Genomic DNA, 18100 nt, shown 5'->3' with positions numbered 1-18100 from the left:
CAGATGACACAATCAGAAATCAGCTAGAATTAGGAGAAGTATCTGCAATTCAGAGAGGAACTAATGATGAACCCCTAGTACTGGGTTAACTGGCCATTAAGAACACTTACCGTAAAACCCACACTAGAATTGCCGTAGAACAATGCCACACCCCCAAAGAATTAGGCTACAGTGACCCTATTGATACAGACATTTGGCTACAAGCACCAAACACAACAAACCGGATATGTAGGATATCCCAACTCTGAAAGATGGCTGGGTGACACCGAGAGGTAGGAACAGACCAATGCCAGTCAAGGACTCGACGTTCTCTGCTTTCTCAAAGGTAAGACGATAATCACCAAGGCATAGACGAGCCCGACAATTCCAGCTACCACGCTATATGCGATTATTGCGCCGACTGGGGCAGTTGAAGTAACTTTCCGTGCCAGGTGAAATCCCAGTCCACCATTGACAATACCAAGGACTATAATAGAACGGCCAAACCACCGGTGCAAGTAGGCAAAGACACTCTTCTTTCCGGTTTTGTGAAAGTATCTGTGTTGAAGAAAGCCCATAGCCGGCTGGAAGAGAATGAGGGCAGGAACAGCCACCATCCCGATGATCGGATGGTAGGTCCCAGTCAGATGGAGGGCTTTTGCCAACGAGATGCCGATACCAAACCCGGAAATCGCCAAGGCCAGAGTGAAAAGCTGGAAGAAAGCATGGATATCAACAATCCTGGAATGTGCGCCGGTGTGAAGCATCAACGCAAACGACGGGAAGAATATGACGAAGACGAGGATCATGAGAACAGCATGTGCTACTCTGCGACTTGCAATGTTTCCAGTATCAAAGATCGTGAGCGCCTGCCCAGCGCTGTTTGAATTATTTGATGCTAAGAAAGGATTGTCGGATGCGCCGCCGGTCGCTTTTTGAAGGTCAAGAACTGCAACACCCGAAGTATCGTGTATGGTGATCGGTTGAGAGAGGCTGTCTGAGTTGAGCAGTTGGCCATATTTCACAGCCCAAACCCATGGACTAGCTGAGCTGTTCGGATTTTCACTTCCTCCTGGCCAGGCGAGACAGCTGTCGCACCGGATGTTCGCGGTCATGACTCCATTGCTGATCCCGCTGCCAGCCAAGACCGAGATCTGAACCTGGCTATTATACGTCGGCTCGACATGTTCTACTCCCAACCTTGGAGAGACAGTGACATTATTGCCGTCGTGGGATGCATAAACAGCAAATATATTCGCTCCTTGCATCCGAGAACCCTGACCCCATGCAAACCATTGAAGCTCTTGCGTTGATTTCAGCTGGATATAAATTGGTCCGGAACCGGAGGAGGCCGTAGTTTGGGGTATATTAACACTGTAGCTGATAAAGCTCTGGCCAGGTGGCGAAAATGTTTGTAGCTGGGCGAATGTGCCCGCGAACAGAGTCATCCAGGAGTAAAGGTGTATCCTCGCCATTTTAGGTGAGATAGCAAGCTTCGTTACTTGCCATTCATCTGCTCAAGAGCTAGATATGTGGAGGAGCAATTAATGAGAATGGGATTGTAGTTGTGGTGGCTGCGCTCCTTATCCATAGCCTCCATTGGCTCTGTGAGCGGCTTACGGTGCAATTATTAGCAGAGTTCAAGCATGCCAAATGATCCCTGGAGATCTTACAACACATGAGCATCCTCTATGTGATATCCTATCATGTGCCTCCTATGGTGCCAAGGTTTGCGGCCAACCATGGTTGCTTTTGTCTTAAGCTTCTGAGAATGTAGCTCAGGCCATCGCCCAGGTCTGTTCAAGGGGAATCTTCTTACGGACGTTGTCTTCTGAGCCCCAGCTGGGACTTGTAGCTTTATATTCCGACAGCATTCAAAAGCTCTAGTTTGTATAAAATGAGATGGGATTCCTTTGAATGCTTGATAATCGCATAAGTTGAGAGTAGAAAGTCGTGGAAACCCGCACGTGAGACCACCCACTCGACAACGAAAGTCAGATCTAGTAAAAGCTTTTTGGAAGTTCGATCGAAAGACCGATCTAGACTATACCTGTGATGGTAGGGTGACGCGGCCTGGGGCTTAGACTGAACCCGACTCACAATGTTGAGGTTGGCTGGTCACGCAACATATGGCTTTCATAGCTGTCTTAGGAGGCTGAGCACGAAGTATAAAATCCGAAGGGGATTCGGATGTTACACGTTCGAGAGTTGAGGAAGGCTAACATGTGCGATTCAATCGCCACATACTATCAAAAACAGCTACAATGGCACAGCTACAATATCTATTCGCTTTTATCCTGGTACAGCTCCAGCTTGCTGGTGCCCAGGATAGCACAGCTACCAGCAATACTTCTAGCTCCACCACAAGTACAGCAATGGGCACCGCGAGCCCGTCAGCTGTACAAACAGTTGATGTTGGTGAACATGGCTTCAGCTTCGACCCTGATACTCTTAAAGTTGCTCCAGGCGGCAAAGTTGAGTTCCACTTTTATCCTGGTAACCATTCAGTGGCGCAGGCCTCTTTTAGCAAGCCATGTCACCCTATGAATGATAGCAGTTTTTTCTCTGGATTTATTGCGCCAACTACTGGTGAATCGGTAGGCCAAGAGCTATTGTACTCGGTGACAAGATGCTAATGGTATAGGACACTGTCTTCACGGTCACTGTGAATGACACAAAACCTATTTGGTATTACTGTGGCCAGGTCGGTCATTGCCAGGCGGGTATGGTTGGGGTGATAAACCCACCGTCAGTATCTCGTGGGCAAAGAGTGTATTGGATGATGCGTCTGACTCTCACTAGGGCCTCCGGCTCAGACACTTTAGAGGCATTTAAATCGGCAGCCTCGAATGCAAATGGAGACAGCGTGCCATCCAAGGTCCAAGGTGGTACTCTCAGTACATCGAGCCCCAAATCCTCCTCGACCTCTACCAGTGAGACGAGCACTCACAGTAGCACAGCCACCACGAGCGCGTCACCCACTACCACCAATAGCCCAAGCCCTACCGCCACTAACATCGCAGGAAACCTGCAAGCTTCGACCGACTCAAGCATTGTTTTCGTTTTGGCTTTAATGGCCTTTGGTTTCTTTATGTAGATTCAGTGAAGCTTGAGTGGTATGTTGTTGAGAGCTTAGGTCTGCCTATTCTCTGATTATACTGTACTGTCCGTCTTTGTCGGCGCATGGCCTACATTAGTTAGGTGGTGCTTTCAGTATATCTACGCTGAGCTGCGCTTTGTTTCATTGCCGTCATGTTTGTAAGTCTCATATTAGCCGAGCTTCACGAAAGAATCCCCGATCAGAATGGGGCAGAAAGCATGTATCCTGAATATGTAGCTTTTCCATTCTGATCTTTGAGTATTCCTAGGGCTAGTACCTATAAACGGTTGCAAATTTAAGTATGACGGAATACCTGGTAACATAGCTAAGATTAATCATATCTCAGTTCAGCGCAGATGTCCTCCACCAGCTCATTCAACACTTTGTGTGGATGAATCTTGGTGGTAATTCACTGATTCAGCTTCTAGAATTGAATTGGACGCAGATGTGCCTGATTAATCTTGTATATCTCTACTATCTCTAGCACGCCGAACTGTATTCATAATCTAGTCCAATCATCCTGACCCTGTGTACAAGATGGCCCATCTCGATCAGACCCAAACAGCGACGTCCATAATGACAATTCGCCAGACGAAGCACCAGGCGACCCGCTTGATAGACCAAGTGAAGCCATGAGTATCGAATCATCTGGTCTGGGATTTTGCGCAAAGAATGAATCTTGCCTCCATGAATTCTCCCAATTTTTAAATGTCGAAAAGTCAGAAGCCATGTCGCCGGCTACATCATCACCAGCTATGTCCATACTGGCGATTATGTGTTGGAACCCCTCGATCAAAGATACTTCAGTGCGGGCTAGCTCCGCTTCGCCCGACATCTCTTTCAACATTGTAAACCCCTCGCGGATGGCGTGGTGTTGTCTGTAGTCAGTCGCTTGGAGACATTGTGTATTGATTACCAGCAAGGCGGCATGGCATGCACTAAATTCCGTGTATGATGCACGGGCGAGACCAATGGTGTTGTACAGATGGCGACATATTTCTATGACTGTATGCGCAGCGGAAACGCACTATGAGACGAGGATGGAAGACATATGCCGTGTTTGTGAGTTAATCCTCATGGGCCTTGCATTCTGGAGCTTCGTGGTGGATGTCGGGCTGTTTCCCTCCAAGCTGGACTCGGCAAAGATAAAGTACCGGCCTGCGAACATGATTCCGAGACAATAATCTAGTTTTAGATGCATGGCGCGGCGGAGATTCTCGGGGTGAGATGTGTGATCACTATGAATATCGTTCCTGGGGAGCGTCTTCCACCAGTTTATAAGGTCTTGCTGGAGATTGAACAGTCTAGTAAGTCGCTCAATTACCTCGCTTGTTAGGGATGTGTGGAGAAGGGAGCTATTAATCCGTCAGTGGGACTGCCTTCATAAAGAACGGCGTGCAAAGATACATTGAATGCGATATGCTGCAGAGCTGTCGTTCAGTTGGAGCGTGGCAAGAATGCATGCATCATGGTATGATGACCGTACATCACTTTTACCGGTAGGGAGTTCAGTGTCTACATCAGATCTGGCAATTGAAAATGGACGACCGTGAAATATAGCGATGCGCCTAATATTTAGGGTTGGCAAGGGTCACGATAATAAAGAATAGTAGGACAAATGTGAAACAGAACTCCCCAGCGTGTACAAAGTCCACCACACTAAATTCTTGGTTTCGCGGATGTACAGATCAAAGCTATCCTCGCAAGTCTTTCTGTGCATGCCATTCTGGTTCGCAAGCTTGACGCCAATACCCAGGTAGATCCATGCCAACCCGGATGCGTCAAGCGGTAGTGTGTAAATACCCAGGAGCAAGCAGGCCTGGACGCTTTTTAGTGATGAGAGGGTGATGAAATCCGGTAATAAAAGACAGGCCTGTTGATAAAGCATTACACCTATAGTATCGCCGGTGAATGGGCCATGTTGAGTTGATTTTCTGCCACCAATGCGTTCTGTCGCCGACTCAAGATATGCGTGCTGTGTCCCGAACGCAAGGACACCAAAGATCACGCACATAGTGCTTACATCGCTGTTGGTAATTGAGTTGGGATTAGTGTATGCCAAGTCAAGCTTTGACTCTAGCCAGATTCTTTCAACCGTAAAATAACTTGTCTCGGCATGCTTGAAGAAGCAATGGACAAGAAAACTGGCGATAGCCCGAGGAGGTAGTGAGGATACAGAAAGTAAAGCACTTGATGGAGACTGGAGTACTTTGGAACGGTAAAGCTCAGTGTGACTGCGTAATGCATTGTAAACCTGCTGCAAATGCTTCAGTAATGAACTTAGTCAAGATCGATCTACGAAGAAACGAGAAATTATGTGTGACAAACATCTCGATGCACATGTTTGCTGATCCATTCCTTTATCTTCATAGAGAAATTCCAATGAGAGAATTTCCCTGAATAATCTAGCTCAGCCAACGTTAGTCTTTAGTTTTGGACAACATCTTGTATATGCCCTCACGCGTGATATTGTTTTCTAGTGGCTCGATGCTGCGCCTGACATCTGCTACAGGAGACTCGGCGGGGGTGGGCAATGGAGTCCTGTCTTCACCCTCGGCAAGGCTTCGAAGCGTGGCTAGATCTAGACTTATGTCGCCGAGTTCACGCTTGACAATTCGCTCTAGATAGGTGACCCTCTCTAGTAGTTCTGGTAACGGCTCAGGCTCGGAACCCGATGTGCTTTTAATTGGCAGTATCAGTAGTATATCCTGACAACCCTAGCGGATTGATAGCTCACCGAGGTATATCTGGCAATGTGCAAACTTTCCGTCGCTCACCAGGACCTCGACCAGGGAAGATGCATTGACGGTGAAGTCGAGCGCATCGCCTGCAGGGCAGACCCCCGTCACACTTCTCTTTGTGTTGGCGACAGCTGTCATATCTACAGATGGTCAGATGTGACTGTGAAGTTACATGAGCGGGATGCAAACACACGCCCTAGCGACGCGCTTCCGATCTTTGTCCACGATGCGGCGCAATCTCCTCATACTGGGATAGAGAGGGAATGTGTTTGATGTGTTATAACAGCAATGAGATTGAATAGTATAAGTATCGGCGGGGTTTGGTTTAACGACTTGTACAATGATTATAAATCAATATCCCTGCAGAAAGTCGATGATTTTACTTAGAAGATGACAACTGTGAGCTGAAGGATCGCTTATTCCTAGAGATGATGATATCATATCACATAGACGCACTGTCTACTTTAAGTACTGATGCAGGAAACTGCCGTTAGAGTCTGTGATAATCTCTGTGGCCGAACCTCTAGTGAGCTAAGCCCACAATTCTCATGATGGACCTCCAGGACCAACCTTAGCGTTGTTTTGTTCAGCTTAGGCGCCCAATCGACAACCTACCACGCAGTAAAAGTCCCATGGAAGTGGGCATCGCACTGGAACACAGCGTTGTCTTTGGAAGACCGCAGAGAATATAAGCAGGTTCTGTCTCAGGTCAACTTTTACCCATGAAACAGCATCACGCGCGATACGGGCTCGTCTTAACAGATACTGAATTAGTACCTATAAAAGGATGAATAAGGACGGCGATCTGCAAGTGGCACAGGCTATACCATGGAAAGCAAGAGGGCCTGGACGTCTAAGTATTCTCCTAGTACTGTGGTATCTTAGGATGTTAGGAGCAGCGGACAAGGACTGGAGACTTCCATGAGTATTCTTGGTCTCTTCCATGGGTATGGTCTATATACAAGCCAACAGTTATGTTCCTAGTAGTGCTTTGTATTCGGAGGAAGGCCTCGTCTTTGATCATCTGCCTGTAGAAGCCTGTTAGTGGTTGTCAGAACCGAAAGCTCTTGGCTATCGAAGGAAACAAACAACTTTTATTCCAAAGCCTCCAACACACAGAGATTCCTCCTCAATCCACCTACGTTCCCTGTCTCCAATATATGTATTGTTAGGTTAAACGATGGCAGCATCGAAATCAATCCAAACAAACCTTTCTGGGTCATCAGGAACAATCAAGATGTTCTTAGGATAAGGATCGTTGTGTTCAATCAAAGCCAAATGGATTTGCTGAATACCTATTGCAACCTTCTGCATGCGATCTTTGCTGTAAGTGACAGAGTTCATCACCAGGGGTTGCGGCAGGTACTCAATTAAAACAGCGCTTGGAAGACCACTGTCATGATGAAAAGCTTCGAGGTGAGGTGCCCAGCTGGCTGGATTGACGGTTAGCATATAGCCGTAGAACTTCGGCACGTAACCACCGTCGCATATTCCATATAGTTTTAGATTGCAATATGCTCTGATCTCGCATCTAGAGCGGTTTAAGCCACGCACACCATCGTCGGCATATCTGGTGTCTTCATTGTTATGGAACTAAATCATATTAAGAATGGGTTTAAGAATTATGCACGCGAAATAAATGAACATACAACTTTGAAAACGCGCGGTTCACCATTATAGTTCACGTGGAATATCGATGATGTCCTTGAAGTTTTCAGTTTCCTGATGAGTTTCATTTGAGCGAAGTTGATATCGATCTTTAAGGTGTCATCGAATCCTTCCTCATCTCGATAGATGGTACCTTCTGGGCCATGCGCCATAACAAAGATGCTTAGTTCTTGTTGGTGAAAAGAAGGATAAAAGGGTAGACGCTGCTGGCAGATTCAGCTGTTGAAGCCTCATAGCGAATGAAAGAAAGCCGTTTCATACCTACGCTCTTCGTTGGAATGTAATCACTGCAACCACACACCGCTATGCTCACATACTACTCGAGCCTGCCTATGTCACTTCTCTAAACATATTACCCTTACGTGTTATTCAATGTAGTACATAATCATAGAGAATATTAGTTAGATGTAGTAATACGAAGTGTATATAATGCTAATTACCTGCATCCAATGGGTTAATTTACCGACATCTCAGGCTTATCAGCTGCACAGCAGATCAATCATGATAAGGACTCGTTTCCCCTCCCTTTGTTCCTTTAGAGTATTAGCTCTATATAATGGTATCTCCCCACTTGCGATTTTGCACATTATCGTAAATGAAAAATATTCTGAAAATACTAAAACAAGTCATCACTACAAGACTCATCATGGCCTCAACAGCTCGAGCCATTGACGGAAGCAATCACGATGATAACGCCCAGGTCATTGCCTCCAGAACATTGCGCAAAGTCGACATGCGACTCATTCCCCTCTTGTTCATCACATATATGTTTAATTTCATGGATAAAACAATACTATCAAGCGCGTCTGTCTTCGGCCTGATTGACGATACAGTATGTACCCTATCCATACCCTATCTACCACAAACTACCCCAAACTAACCGCATCCAGCATCTGGTCGGACAACAATACAGCTGGGTATCCAGCATCTTCTACTTCGGCTACTTCTTCTGGGAAGTCCCTACAAACTATCTCATCCCCCGACTCCCTGTCGCAAAGTACATGGCAGCCAACACCTTCTTTTGGGGCGCTGTCGTCGCCCTAACTGCAGCCTGCGTCAACTACGGCGGCCTGCTCGCAGTCCGATTCCTACTAGGCATCGCAGAGGCAACAATCACCCCTGCGTTCATGTTCATCACGACAACATGGTATACACGCGACGAGATCCCCTTCCGGACCGGCATATGGTTCTCAGGCAACTCCATCGGCGGTCTTGCGGCTAGTCTCCTGGCTTACGGCATAGGACATATCGAGCACCCTCTCCGTCCATGGATGTGGATGTTCATCATCCTCGGCGTGGCTACTTTCCTATGGGGATTCGTACTACTTGCTTTCTTACCAGATAGCATATCCAAAGCCACATTCCTGACTCCCCAAGAACGAGAATTCATGGCCCATCGCGCGGTAATTGCCGGAACAGGACGCACCGAGAAAACGCACTGGAAATGGGAGCAGGCTGTCGAGTGCATCCAGGATCCGAAAACATGGCATCTCTTCGCCATCGCTATTCTAACTCAGATCCCGAATGGGGGTACACAGAACTTCGGAAACCTTGTTATTAAATCCTTCGGTTTTACATCCCTGGAATCGACCCTCATTAATATTCCCTCTAGTGTGGTCAGTGCTTCTACGATAACCATCACAGGCTGGATGGCTGGTCGCTATAGACAGATGAACTGTATCTTGATTGTCGGCATTGTGACTTTATCGATCATAGGAAGTGCCCTGATCTACGCCCGGGCTCATCATGTCCCCCTAGGTGCCCAGCTCTTCGGGTACTTCCTCCTAGCGACGGGGCCAGGTGCCTTGCCGCTGGCTATGTCCCTCGTTCAGGCGAATTACAGGGGCGTCACGAAGAAAATGACAATGACTGCCATGATGTTCGTGGCATATTGTGCGGGGAATATTGCAGGTCCGCAGTTGTTTAGGGCGAGTGAGGCGCCGACGTATCAGACTTCGTTTAGAGCTATTTTGATCTGCTATATCATTTCCGGTGGCTTGGCTGTCTCGTTGAGGGTTTATTTGCAGTTTGTTAACAAGAGGAGGGATCGTGAGGAGGGCGTGCAGGGTAACGCGGGTTTGTCGGGGGCTGTTGGCGGGAAGGTGGTCGAGGAGCGTCGACGGGGTAACAATGAGGTGTCGGATTTGGTGAGGTCGGTTGATTTGCGGCCTGAGGATTATGAGGATGTGACGGATTGGAAGACTGTGGGGTTTCGTTATCGTCTGTAATGGGGTATGTGATACTATCATGTACTCGATATAATACACGCCGGGTTCCAATTCCTGGAAGCTTGTCCAGTATATGACAAGAGGGGTCTATTCAATCTACTGGGACAATCTAGCAAACCCATAACACGATCCCTTGGCCTGAGCAGGTGAACATACTTGCCCAATGTTTTTGTAGTGTTAAAATCCTTACAATTGGCTGAGTAGAAATACCCTTCAAATATAATTCCCTTAGGGTTTCAGTGTTTTCTGCAAAAGCTCTCTAAAACCTGGAACCTAGGTTCACATACCATGCTAAGTCTAAGTCTTCAGTGATGATAGCTCGAAGAAGAGCTAGACAGGCCTGTACTGCATATGCTATCGACATGCTTTCTCGGTAGCCCGTGAGATCGGTCTCGGTCTGGCAGACCTAAACTTGGGTCACTTCAACAAAGGTGGGTGATGAGTGGCTGTGAGTAGACAGTCGGCAACGAATTTCCATACCACCTTATCATATGTCTCTAGCAGACAATCAAATTTCTATGCTCTACAATACAGCCTACAATATCACTTGCGGCCAACTTGGGTATAGACCAGGATATGCTCTATTTGGCCGAAAGTAGTAAGTACCATTAGTTTCCTGCAATGCAAAATGCCAACAATAAAGACAGGCAGCAAATACTAGGATTGAATATATGGAGTCCCGGAACGCCAAGGATATGTAGTTGATAGGAAGATTATGCACAGTGATAATTCGCATTGAAGTTGAGAGCACCAGGCGTCGACAACTTCCCTGCAAATTCTCTATAAAAACACAAGAAATCTAGCGAATGCGGTCCAGCTTGGCGCGGTTCATGGCAATCTGGTCGTCGACGAAATCGCTCTATAACGAAATTAGTTCCTATTCTACAAGCATGATGGGAAAGTAAAGGCTCACCTTTTGCATGATACGTTCCAGGTGACGGTTCTGCTCATCCAGCTCACGACCCGTCGCTTTAGAAAGTCCATGCAACCGGCCTGCAGCTCCGGAAAGCAAGTCCAGGTTCTGCTCGATCTCGTCCTCCATCGCCTCATCCTCACTATCGGCCTCGAATTGATATTTAGCACGCTCGGTAGCGTTCGTACGCGCTCTTCCGTTATGCTTGCCAGCTTCACGGTCGATCTCTCTGAAAGTGCGCTCCATACGTTGGTTGGTGACAAAAGCCTCCTTGCGAGTGCCTTCACGAGTTTCACGCTCTTCCCGGTGAGTATTCAAGATCTTCTCGTCGCGGTCTCGGCGACGACGGGCGCTGGTAAATGGGTTTGAGACATGAACGGCGAACATGCTCTTATTAAGCGTCTTCAACTCCTTCGCCTTCTCCTCGGCAATACGACCTTCTATTGTGGCGATATCCAGGCTCTTCTCGGTGTCGTGGATCCGCTCGCCTTGCGCACCCAAACGAGCAAGAGTCTCCCGACCTGTCTCCTCGGCCTGTGCCGCAATACGCAGGGCATTCCGGGTGGATGCCACATCACCCTGCTTGATAAACCGGATGTCCTGCTTGATGGTTTGAATCTCCTCTTCCTCCTCTTCCTCTGCTGTAAGATGGCGTTCTTGGTAAGTCGAAGTGGTGTATGCATTGCTACCGCCGCCGTATGAGGGATTGCCCTCGGAGTACGGGGGGGGTGGTGCACCTCCCTGGGGCTGCTGTTGTTGCGCTCTTTCCCTAGCTCCTCCGAACAGTGCATCTCTACCAGCGTCACCTGGATCATTGGGATCGGCGCTGCCTAATCCTCCATAGCCACCTGGGCCATATCGCGAAGCGGCCGGGGCTGGACCCCCACCACCAAATCGATCACCTCCATATCCACCTTGGTTCACAAACTTGTTGGGAGCATAACCTCCTTGGAGCTTGTTATCCCCAGGAACGTTTCCGCCTGCGGGGGTGTTGTGAGCAGGTGGTTGTTCGCCCACTGGTAAAGGAGCTACTCCGGCATTAATCTTGGCTTTAGTGTAAGGGTCGGTAGGGATGGGCTTTGCGTAAGGGTTGGCGGGGGGCGCGGGGCTCTTGTTCTTCGACCTAGAGCCGAAGAGGGCACGGCGGTTAGAGGAATCGTCGTCGTCCTTCTTGCGTCCGAATACCATCTTGTAGTAGAACCTGAACTAAGTGCAAATGGGTATGAAAAGCACAAAAGAAAAAGAAAATAGTAATCAGAGCAGAACAGAAGATTCAACAGAGAGTGGAATAGATCCAAATAACGGAGAGGGGAGAAAGTGAGACAGGAGAAAGGAAATGTGAAACTGGCACAATTAAAGGAGACCCTCCTGAGGAATTATTGGATGGAGAGTCGAGACCCCGTGGCGACGAGTATTACCAGTAACCACCGCTAGATCAAAGGGCCCTCCTTGAGAAAAAGGGAACCTAGTAACAATACTCGTATTGTACAATACATCCATACAAACCCCATGTGGCAGTGCTGGGCGGTGTAGTCACTAGTCCGGACTGGGTTTAGCGTGTACCGTCAAAGCCTCAAAAGGCCATCGCCGAAAACATCCAAGGTTGGCTTCTTCGCCTTCCTCTCCCAATCACACGTCCTCAACTGATTCCGCGGCAGCCATGGCGCCGTATCCTGGGTCTGATGCTGACTATTTTAAGGACAAGGCGCGTAGGGATCTGTTGACTCTGCTTGAAGGCGTGAGTAAGGCTCCGGGTCTCTCAAGGCACCAACAAACCTCTCGAGCTTAGCTGAAATCGGTGCAGGTGCGTGGGAAGAAGAACCTTGTTGTCAGCCAGGATCTGGCCGGTCCAGTCGGGCTCTTTGTCAAGTTCTCTCTACTCCAAGAGTACGGTGTAGACCGAGTGTTCCTACTGGAAAATGCCAATGTGGACTCCTCTCAACGCAATGTCGTATTCCTAGTTCATGCTGAAAAGACACGCCAGGTGCGGACCGTCGCAGGTATGTCGTTTTCTGCTTACCACCGTCTCGTAGTTTTCTTTTTGTCTGCTCGTCTTCATGAATGGCAAGCGCAGGCACCGCAAATGGGACAAACAGTAGATTACGCAGATGCATTCCTACTCTACGTAGTCAAAAGATCCCTAAATTAAGAATTTCGTTATTCTATATCAGCTCATCCATAAGGCTTTCTCAATTTCTTCGACTGAATGCCATCAGAGTGAGCTGACATCTCTAAGACCAGATTAAACGCCTACAGCGCAATGGAAATGTTGAACATGAATTCTCTATATTCTGGGTCCCAAGACGTACCCTTGTAAGCAATGCAATCCTGGAAGATGCAGGAATCATCGGGGATGTGAACATCGCAGAACTTCCCGTGTACTTTATACCTCTGGAGCAAGATGTCTTGTCGTTAGAGCTAGAGGACTCGTTCAGCGACTTGTACCTGGTAAGCATCAGCCTTGTTCCGCGAAAGCATGCATATTGATTGTTGCAGCACAAAGATCCAGGCTGCGTTTACCTGGCTGCCAAGGCCCTCATGGGTATTCAGCAGAGGCACGGTTATTTTCCCCGTATAATTGGCAAGGGTGACAATGCACGACGACTGGCAGATCTTCTGCTGCGCATGAGAAAGGAGCTTGATGCTGAAGAGAGCTCTGGCCTGACTGACCTCAGCGCCAGGGGGCTCCTCCCAAGCGCAGATACGGAAAGCCTGATCATCATTGACCGTGAAGTCGACTTCGGCTCTGCCCTTCTCACTCAGCTCACATATGAAGGCTTGATCGATGAAACCGTAGGAATCAAGCACAACCAGGCAGACGTGGATACAGCCATCGTCGGCCCAACACCAGTCCCCCAAGCACAAGAATCTTCGAAAGCCCCACAGCAAACGTCCAAGCAGGGACAAAAGCGCAAAATCCAGTTAGACGCCTCCGATCAACTCTTCAGCCAACTGCGTGACGCCAACTTCGCCATCGTTGGCGACATTTTGAACAAAGTAGCCCGTCGTCTCGAAAGTGACTACGAAAGCCGCCACACAGCGAAGACCACAACCGAACTCCGCGAATTCGTCAACAAACTACCAACATACCAACTAGAGCATCAAAGCCTCCGCGTCCACACCAACCTCGCGGAGGAGATCATGCGAAACACCCGCTCAGACATCTTCCGGAAGATCCTAGAAGTCCAGCAAAACAACGCCGCAGGCGCCGACCCAACCTACCAACACGACTCCGTCGAAGAGCTCATCGCTCGAGACGTCCCCCTCAAAACCGTCCTCCGCCTCCTCTGTCTGGAATCCTGCATGGCAGGCGGTCTTCGCCCACGAGATCTCGAAAACTTCAAGCGACAGATCATCCACGCATACGGCCACCAACACCTACTCACTTTCTCTGCTCTCGAGAAAATGGAACTCCTTCAACCCCGTTCATCCGCCACAGCCATGCTCCTCCCGACAACAGGCACTCAACCAGGCTCCAAAACAAACTATGGTTATCTACGAAAGAACCTCCGTCTTGTAGTCGAAGAAGTCAGCGAGAAGGATCCCAATGACATCGCCTATGTATACAGCGGCTTCGCCCCTCTCAGTGTCCGTCTCGTCCAATGCGTCCTGCAAAAGCCGTACGTTCTCTCCCTCATCCGAGGTGGATCCGTTGCAGCGTCCGCCTCCCCCAGTCCAGCCAGTACCGCATCCCCGGGCTGGCTCGGCTTCGAAGACTTAGTCAAGAGCGCCCGTGGAGCAACGTTCAGTATAGTCCAAAAGGGCGATGACAAGGCGATCCGTGCCCGACAAACGCTTAGCGGTAACAATGCTACCAAGACAGTTTATGTATTTTTCTTGGGTGGGATTACCTTTACGGAGATCGCTGCATTGCGCTTTATTGCTGAGCAGGAGGCACCGCGGAGGAAGATCGTTATCTGTACCACGAGCATTATTAACGGGGATAAGATGATGGATGCTGCGATTGAGAAGCAAGATTTCACGAAGACTGAATAAGTGGTCATGGGATATGAGGACTCTGCGAATAGTTGTTATGCATATAATTTTAATCGTCATGACTTATTTAATAATCATGAGTGATAATGGTACGCTGAACAATTCATAATGGATCATTGGATAGTGTATACTATTTCTATCTATAGTATCTACGTAACTCAATACTTAAACCCGGAATTCACGCCCATCAACCGCCCTTGGTACCGTTCCATCACTTCTCCTAGTTTGACCATGACACCCGCTGCTAAAGTTCTAACCTGTTCTCTAGGTTCGTCTCTCTTAACTGCTGGTGTACGGTCGAAAACCTCGCCTGCCCACTCACGCAGCTCGATGACCTGCGATGCGAGCTCTGTGACGAGTCTTTCCTCTCCGGTGGAGCCCGATGCGACGTTCAGATCAACTATAGTGAGGAAGAGAGCTAGAAGGGCAGATAGAATTGTGGGGTCATCAGAAGCGGGGCGCGTGTGGAGTGAGAGGAGGAAGGTTAATGCATCCTCTGTGACAGTAGGGAGATATGGAGTATGAGGCCCCATGGTTGAAAGGGTGAGGGTAAGTGTTTGGATGAACAATGTGAGGAGATTAGGAGTAATGAAGGGATTGTATGAAGGTGCTGTTGATCTGTATCGTTGTTAGAACGATCCCTTAATTGAAATATCGTAAATTAGGTAGTACTCACGAAGAAAATTGCAGCATCATCATCTCAAATCGACTCTTTAGTGGATAGAAGAACCCTTCCGCCAGCACTTTGTAGAGATCCTTGGCTGTAGATTTCTGGCGCTGAGCCTCTCGCTGCTGGCGTTGCTTCTCAACCTCCATTCGAGAAGAGAATGTTCGCACTTTAAGCGCGTTTGGGCCAGAAAGTGAATCTGCAGCATTTGCTGCCAGTGGTTGAAGGGATGTTTGTGCTAGCTTCTTTGTTAGACTAGCTATTGGAGATTCATTGCCCGAGTATAAAGCTTCCAAATTGGTTGGTAACTTCTTGGATGGGAACGACGCGTCTGGTAATGTTGGAAGGCCCAGTGTCTTAGCGTCATTCTCGCCATTCCCAGCTATTTCACGAGCACTCAGACCTAGGCCTGTTAGAACTGCAGATCGTTGGACTTGAGACAGGTCTCCGTCGAAGAACATCGCAGTGAACCATCGGCCCATCTTCAAAGGCTGGGACACAATCAAGGCAATGATACTCTGCAGCCGATACTCATGGAATTTCGGAAATTTGCTCTGCTCTTGTAGACCAACTATGACAAGGGCCAGCTCTTCGGTATTCTCGGCGAGTTCAGTTCCAAAGTCAGTTTTGCGTCTGATTAATGATGGGGCGGTGCGTATTGCCAGTTCAAAGCGTTCTATGTTTTCAGTATCTCTTAAGTAGATTATGAGATCGCGGATATAGCTAAAACATGTCAGTCACATTTATACGAGAGAATATTCTTGCCCGACTTACACCGGTGCTGTTGGTTTGTTGCGTTGGACTAAAGTTGGGTCCTCGTCAGAATCGTATGGATCTTCATCGGGTTTCTCGTAGGGGATGAGGTCCTCATTTTCTTCAGGTTCCTCGTTTTCGGACTCTATTTCCTCAATAGCCACTATCTTAGCTGTCCGCGGAGGTGGTTTCCGGGTAGCCCTTGCCGAAGTAGGTGAACTTTTGGCAGGTTGTTGTGCTTTGGATGCTGAGTCAGTTGGCACAATTGATTCCAAAGGTCCAGCACTGTCTTGAGTGTTGACCATGTTGAAGTACCACAAGGCCTCGTCGCCCTCCATTTCTTCGAGGTCGAATTTCATTGCTTTCCCCGGCTGTTCAATGAGCTGCGAGATTGACATCCCAATGATCATTCCAAGAAATCGGGCTTTAGATGATGACGCGGCCAAACGGTTGGAAACCGTGTTAAGAAACGCACTTGAACGTCCTATTTCCATGATGGCGTTTGGATCAAGTCGCTTAAGGTAGCCTGCTGCCAGAAGTAGGACTTGGGTATTCGCTAACGCATGTCAGTATCTAGAACTTAATCACATTTGTATCGATGTGAATGTACCTTCTTGGCTCACAATTGGCGCATGCTTAATATAGAACTTGTCACTAGACTGTTCCAGGCTCTTTTTGAGTAACGTCGTCATTGACTCTATAGCACCCCATGTTACGAAACGTTATAAGACAGTGTTCAGTTGGGCTTACCTTTCTGATATGTAAAGCTAGCCAACAATGCCCGACGTAACCCGGTAGTCTGTATGGAGCCACCCTGGCCTTTTGATAGCCAATCCAGAAGCTGGGTTTTTATATGTTCACGCTCTCCTATAATACTAGAACACAATCCTGCAACACCGTTAACGCGTTGGCCCAATATAGCCTCATTGCTTTGATCGATCAGTGCCAAGAAATATTTCTTTTCAACTTCGCGGAATGTAGCTTCCAAAACTGCAAGCTGTTCCATCGGCCGAAGTGTATCGAAAAGAGAACCATATCGTTCTCGGAGAGTCTCATTGACGAGCAAGCTCGTGTATAACTCGCGAGCCAAGTGATCTGGTCACAAAAAATTAGCATTAGGATTAGTGTATGAACTGTGCAAAGTACCTGTGTAGCCAAGGCTCAATGCTCGTCCGGTTAGAGAGGCAACCGCTTTCCAAGCATCCTGGTTATCCAAATCAAGTTTTGACACCATGTGACAGATATTAGTACCCAACCAAGAGGTATATTGGGCGCCGTCTCCAATCCATAGGATCGTACTCAAACCATCGAAATCCCCAGCTAACGTGAGAGCCTCCGCTGTAGCCGAGAGAACCTTGCTAGCAGCAATACTAGACAGGAATTCTCTCCATGCAAGCTGCTGCTGGGTTGCATTGCTGTAGAGTGTCTCAATATCCATGTATATACGCAATATAAGATCTTTGGGCTTCAAAAGAGCAGAAAGAATTGTCAGAAGATCTCGAATCTGAATTTGAGAGCCTGATGCTTTCCCCTGTTGGGAGGATGACCGCGCTGTAGCTATAAGCGAGCGGAGTTGAGTCACCAAGCAACTAATACCACAGACACTGCTAAAGCATCTTAATAGAGCGGCTCGTAGTTTATTATCCTCTGACGTTGACCCCTTTGACCTTGCATTCAATGAGGCCCAATGATCAGGGACCGTAATGGTGCCTAAGACATTAAGTATCTGAGCAGTTGTCGGACTTGGAACTCTGATATCAAAGACTTTTGGAGTCACGTATTTGTTTGATGGATCCAGTACGTTGAGGACATCAGAAAGTCCTGCGCGATCAGGTTTCGACTTTAGTACTGTTAATATATAATCCGCGGATGTTGAATCTGCATCAGTGTCGGCTTTCGAAATGGCTTCATGCCTCTCTATTCCGTGGACAGGTCTCTCTTTGGCAATCGACAGAGACAGGTCCCGGTCATGAGTAACTGTCTTAACTTCTGTCAATAAACCGTCCATTTTTTTGGAGTAACTGACGGTAGAGGAAAGTAGAATGGTTGGCAAAG

The 18100-nt window shown here is 48.1% G+C and overlaps 7 protein-coding genes across 7 annotated transcripts; 3 read left to right on the top strand and 4 right to left on the bottom strand.

The window, feature by feature from the left end:
* Positions 1 to 293: 293 nt before the first annotated feature.
* On the bottom strand, positions 294 to 1454 carry AO090026000220 (cytochrome and DOMON domain-containing protein; the record flags this gene model as incomplete). Its single annotated transcript, XM_001821652.1, has 1 exon — positions 294 to 1454. One exon carries the CDS (start codon positions 1452 to 1454, stop codon positions 294 to 296), a length of 1161 nt encoding a protein of 386 aa, XP_001821704.1.
* Positions 1455 to 2243: 789 nt separating this feature from the next.
* AO090026000221 (cupredoxin domain-containing protein) lies at positions 2244 to 3076 on the top strand (the record flags this gene model as incomplete). Its single annotated transcript, XM_001821653.3, has 3 exons — positions 2244 to 2576; positions 2624 to 2727; positions 2782 to 3076. The coding sequence occupies 3 exons, from the start codon at positions 2244 to 2246 to the stop codon at positions 3074 to 3076; spliced, it is 732 nt and encodes a 243-aa protein (XP_001821705.1).
* Positions 3077 to 3578: 502 nt separating this feature from the next.
* AO090026000222 (fungal specific transcription factor domain-containing protein) lies at positions 3579 to 5421 on the bottom strand (the record flags this gene model as incomplete). The annotated part of the gene is given in 6 exon segments (XM_023236160.1): positions 3579 to 4106; positions 4116 to 4434; positions 4487 to 4509; positions 4566 to 4647; positions 4675 to 5358; positions 5408 to 5421. Coding segments are annotated over 6 exon segments (1650 nt in total).
* Positions 5422 to 6840: 1419 nt separating this feature from the next.
* On the bottom strand, positions 6841 to 7495 carry AO090026000223 (uncharacterized protein; the record flags this gene model as incomplete). Its single annotated transcript, XM_023236159.1, has 4 exons — positions 6841 to 6858; positions 6910 to 6967; positions 7031 to 7390; positions 7470 to 7495. 4 exons carry the CDS (start codon positions 7493 to 7495, stop codon positions 6841 to 6843), a joined length of 462 nt encoding a protein of 153 aa, XP_023090950.1.
* A 639-nt stretch (positions 7496 to 8134) lies between these two features.
* Positions 8135 to 9716, top strand: AO090026000224 (uncharacterized protein; the record flags this gene model as incomplete). Its single annotated transcript, XM_001821656.1, has 2 exons — positions 8135 to 8320; positions 8379 to 9716. The coding sequence occupies 2 exons, from the start codon at positions 8135 to 8137 to the stop codon at positions 9714 to 9716; spliced, it is 1524 nt and encodes a 507-aa protein (XP_001821708.1).
* A 2573-nt stretch (positions 9717 to 12289) lies between these two features.
* AO090026000225 (Sec1 family protein) lies at positions 12290 to 14625 on the top strand (the record flags this gene model as incomplete). The annotated part of the gene is made up of 4 exons (XM_001821657.3): positions 12290 to 12367; positions 12434 to 12629; positions 12866 to 13077; positions 13126 to 14625. 4 exons carry the CDS (start codon positions 12290 to 12292, stop codon positions 14623 to 14625), a joined length of 1986 nt encoding a protein of 661 aa, XP_001821709.1.
* Positions 14626 to 14783: 158 nt separating this feature from the next.
* AO090026000226 (telomere length regulation TEL2 family protein) lies at positions 14784 to 18053 on the bottom strand (the record flags this gene model as incomplete). Its single annotated transcript, XM_023236158.1, has 5 exons — positions 14784 to 15243; positions 15302 to 16015; positions 16067 to 16601; positions 16796 to 17140; positions 17192 to 18053. The coding sequence occupies 5 exons, from the start codon at positions 18051 to 18053 to the stop codon at positions 14784 to 14786; spliced, it is 2916 nt and encodes a 971-aa protein (XP_023090951.1).
* Positions 18054 to 18100: the final 47 nt, after the last annotated feature.

Source organism: Aspergillus oryzae, chromosome 3, assembly GCF_000184455.2.
Source record: "Aspergillus oryzae RIB40 DNA, chromosome 3".
In the NCBI taxonomy this organism is placed as follows: domain Eukaryota; kingdom Fungi; phylum Ascomycota; class Eurotiomycetes; order Eurotiales; family Aspergillaceae; genus Aspergillus; species Aspergillus oryzae.
This window is presented reverse-complemented; position numbering and strand designations above follow the sequence as displayed.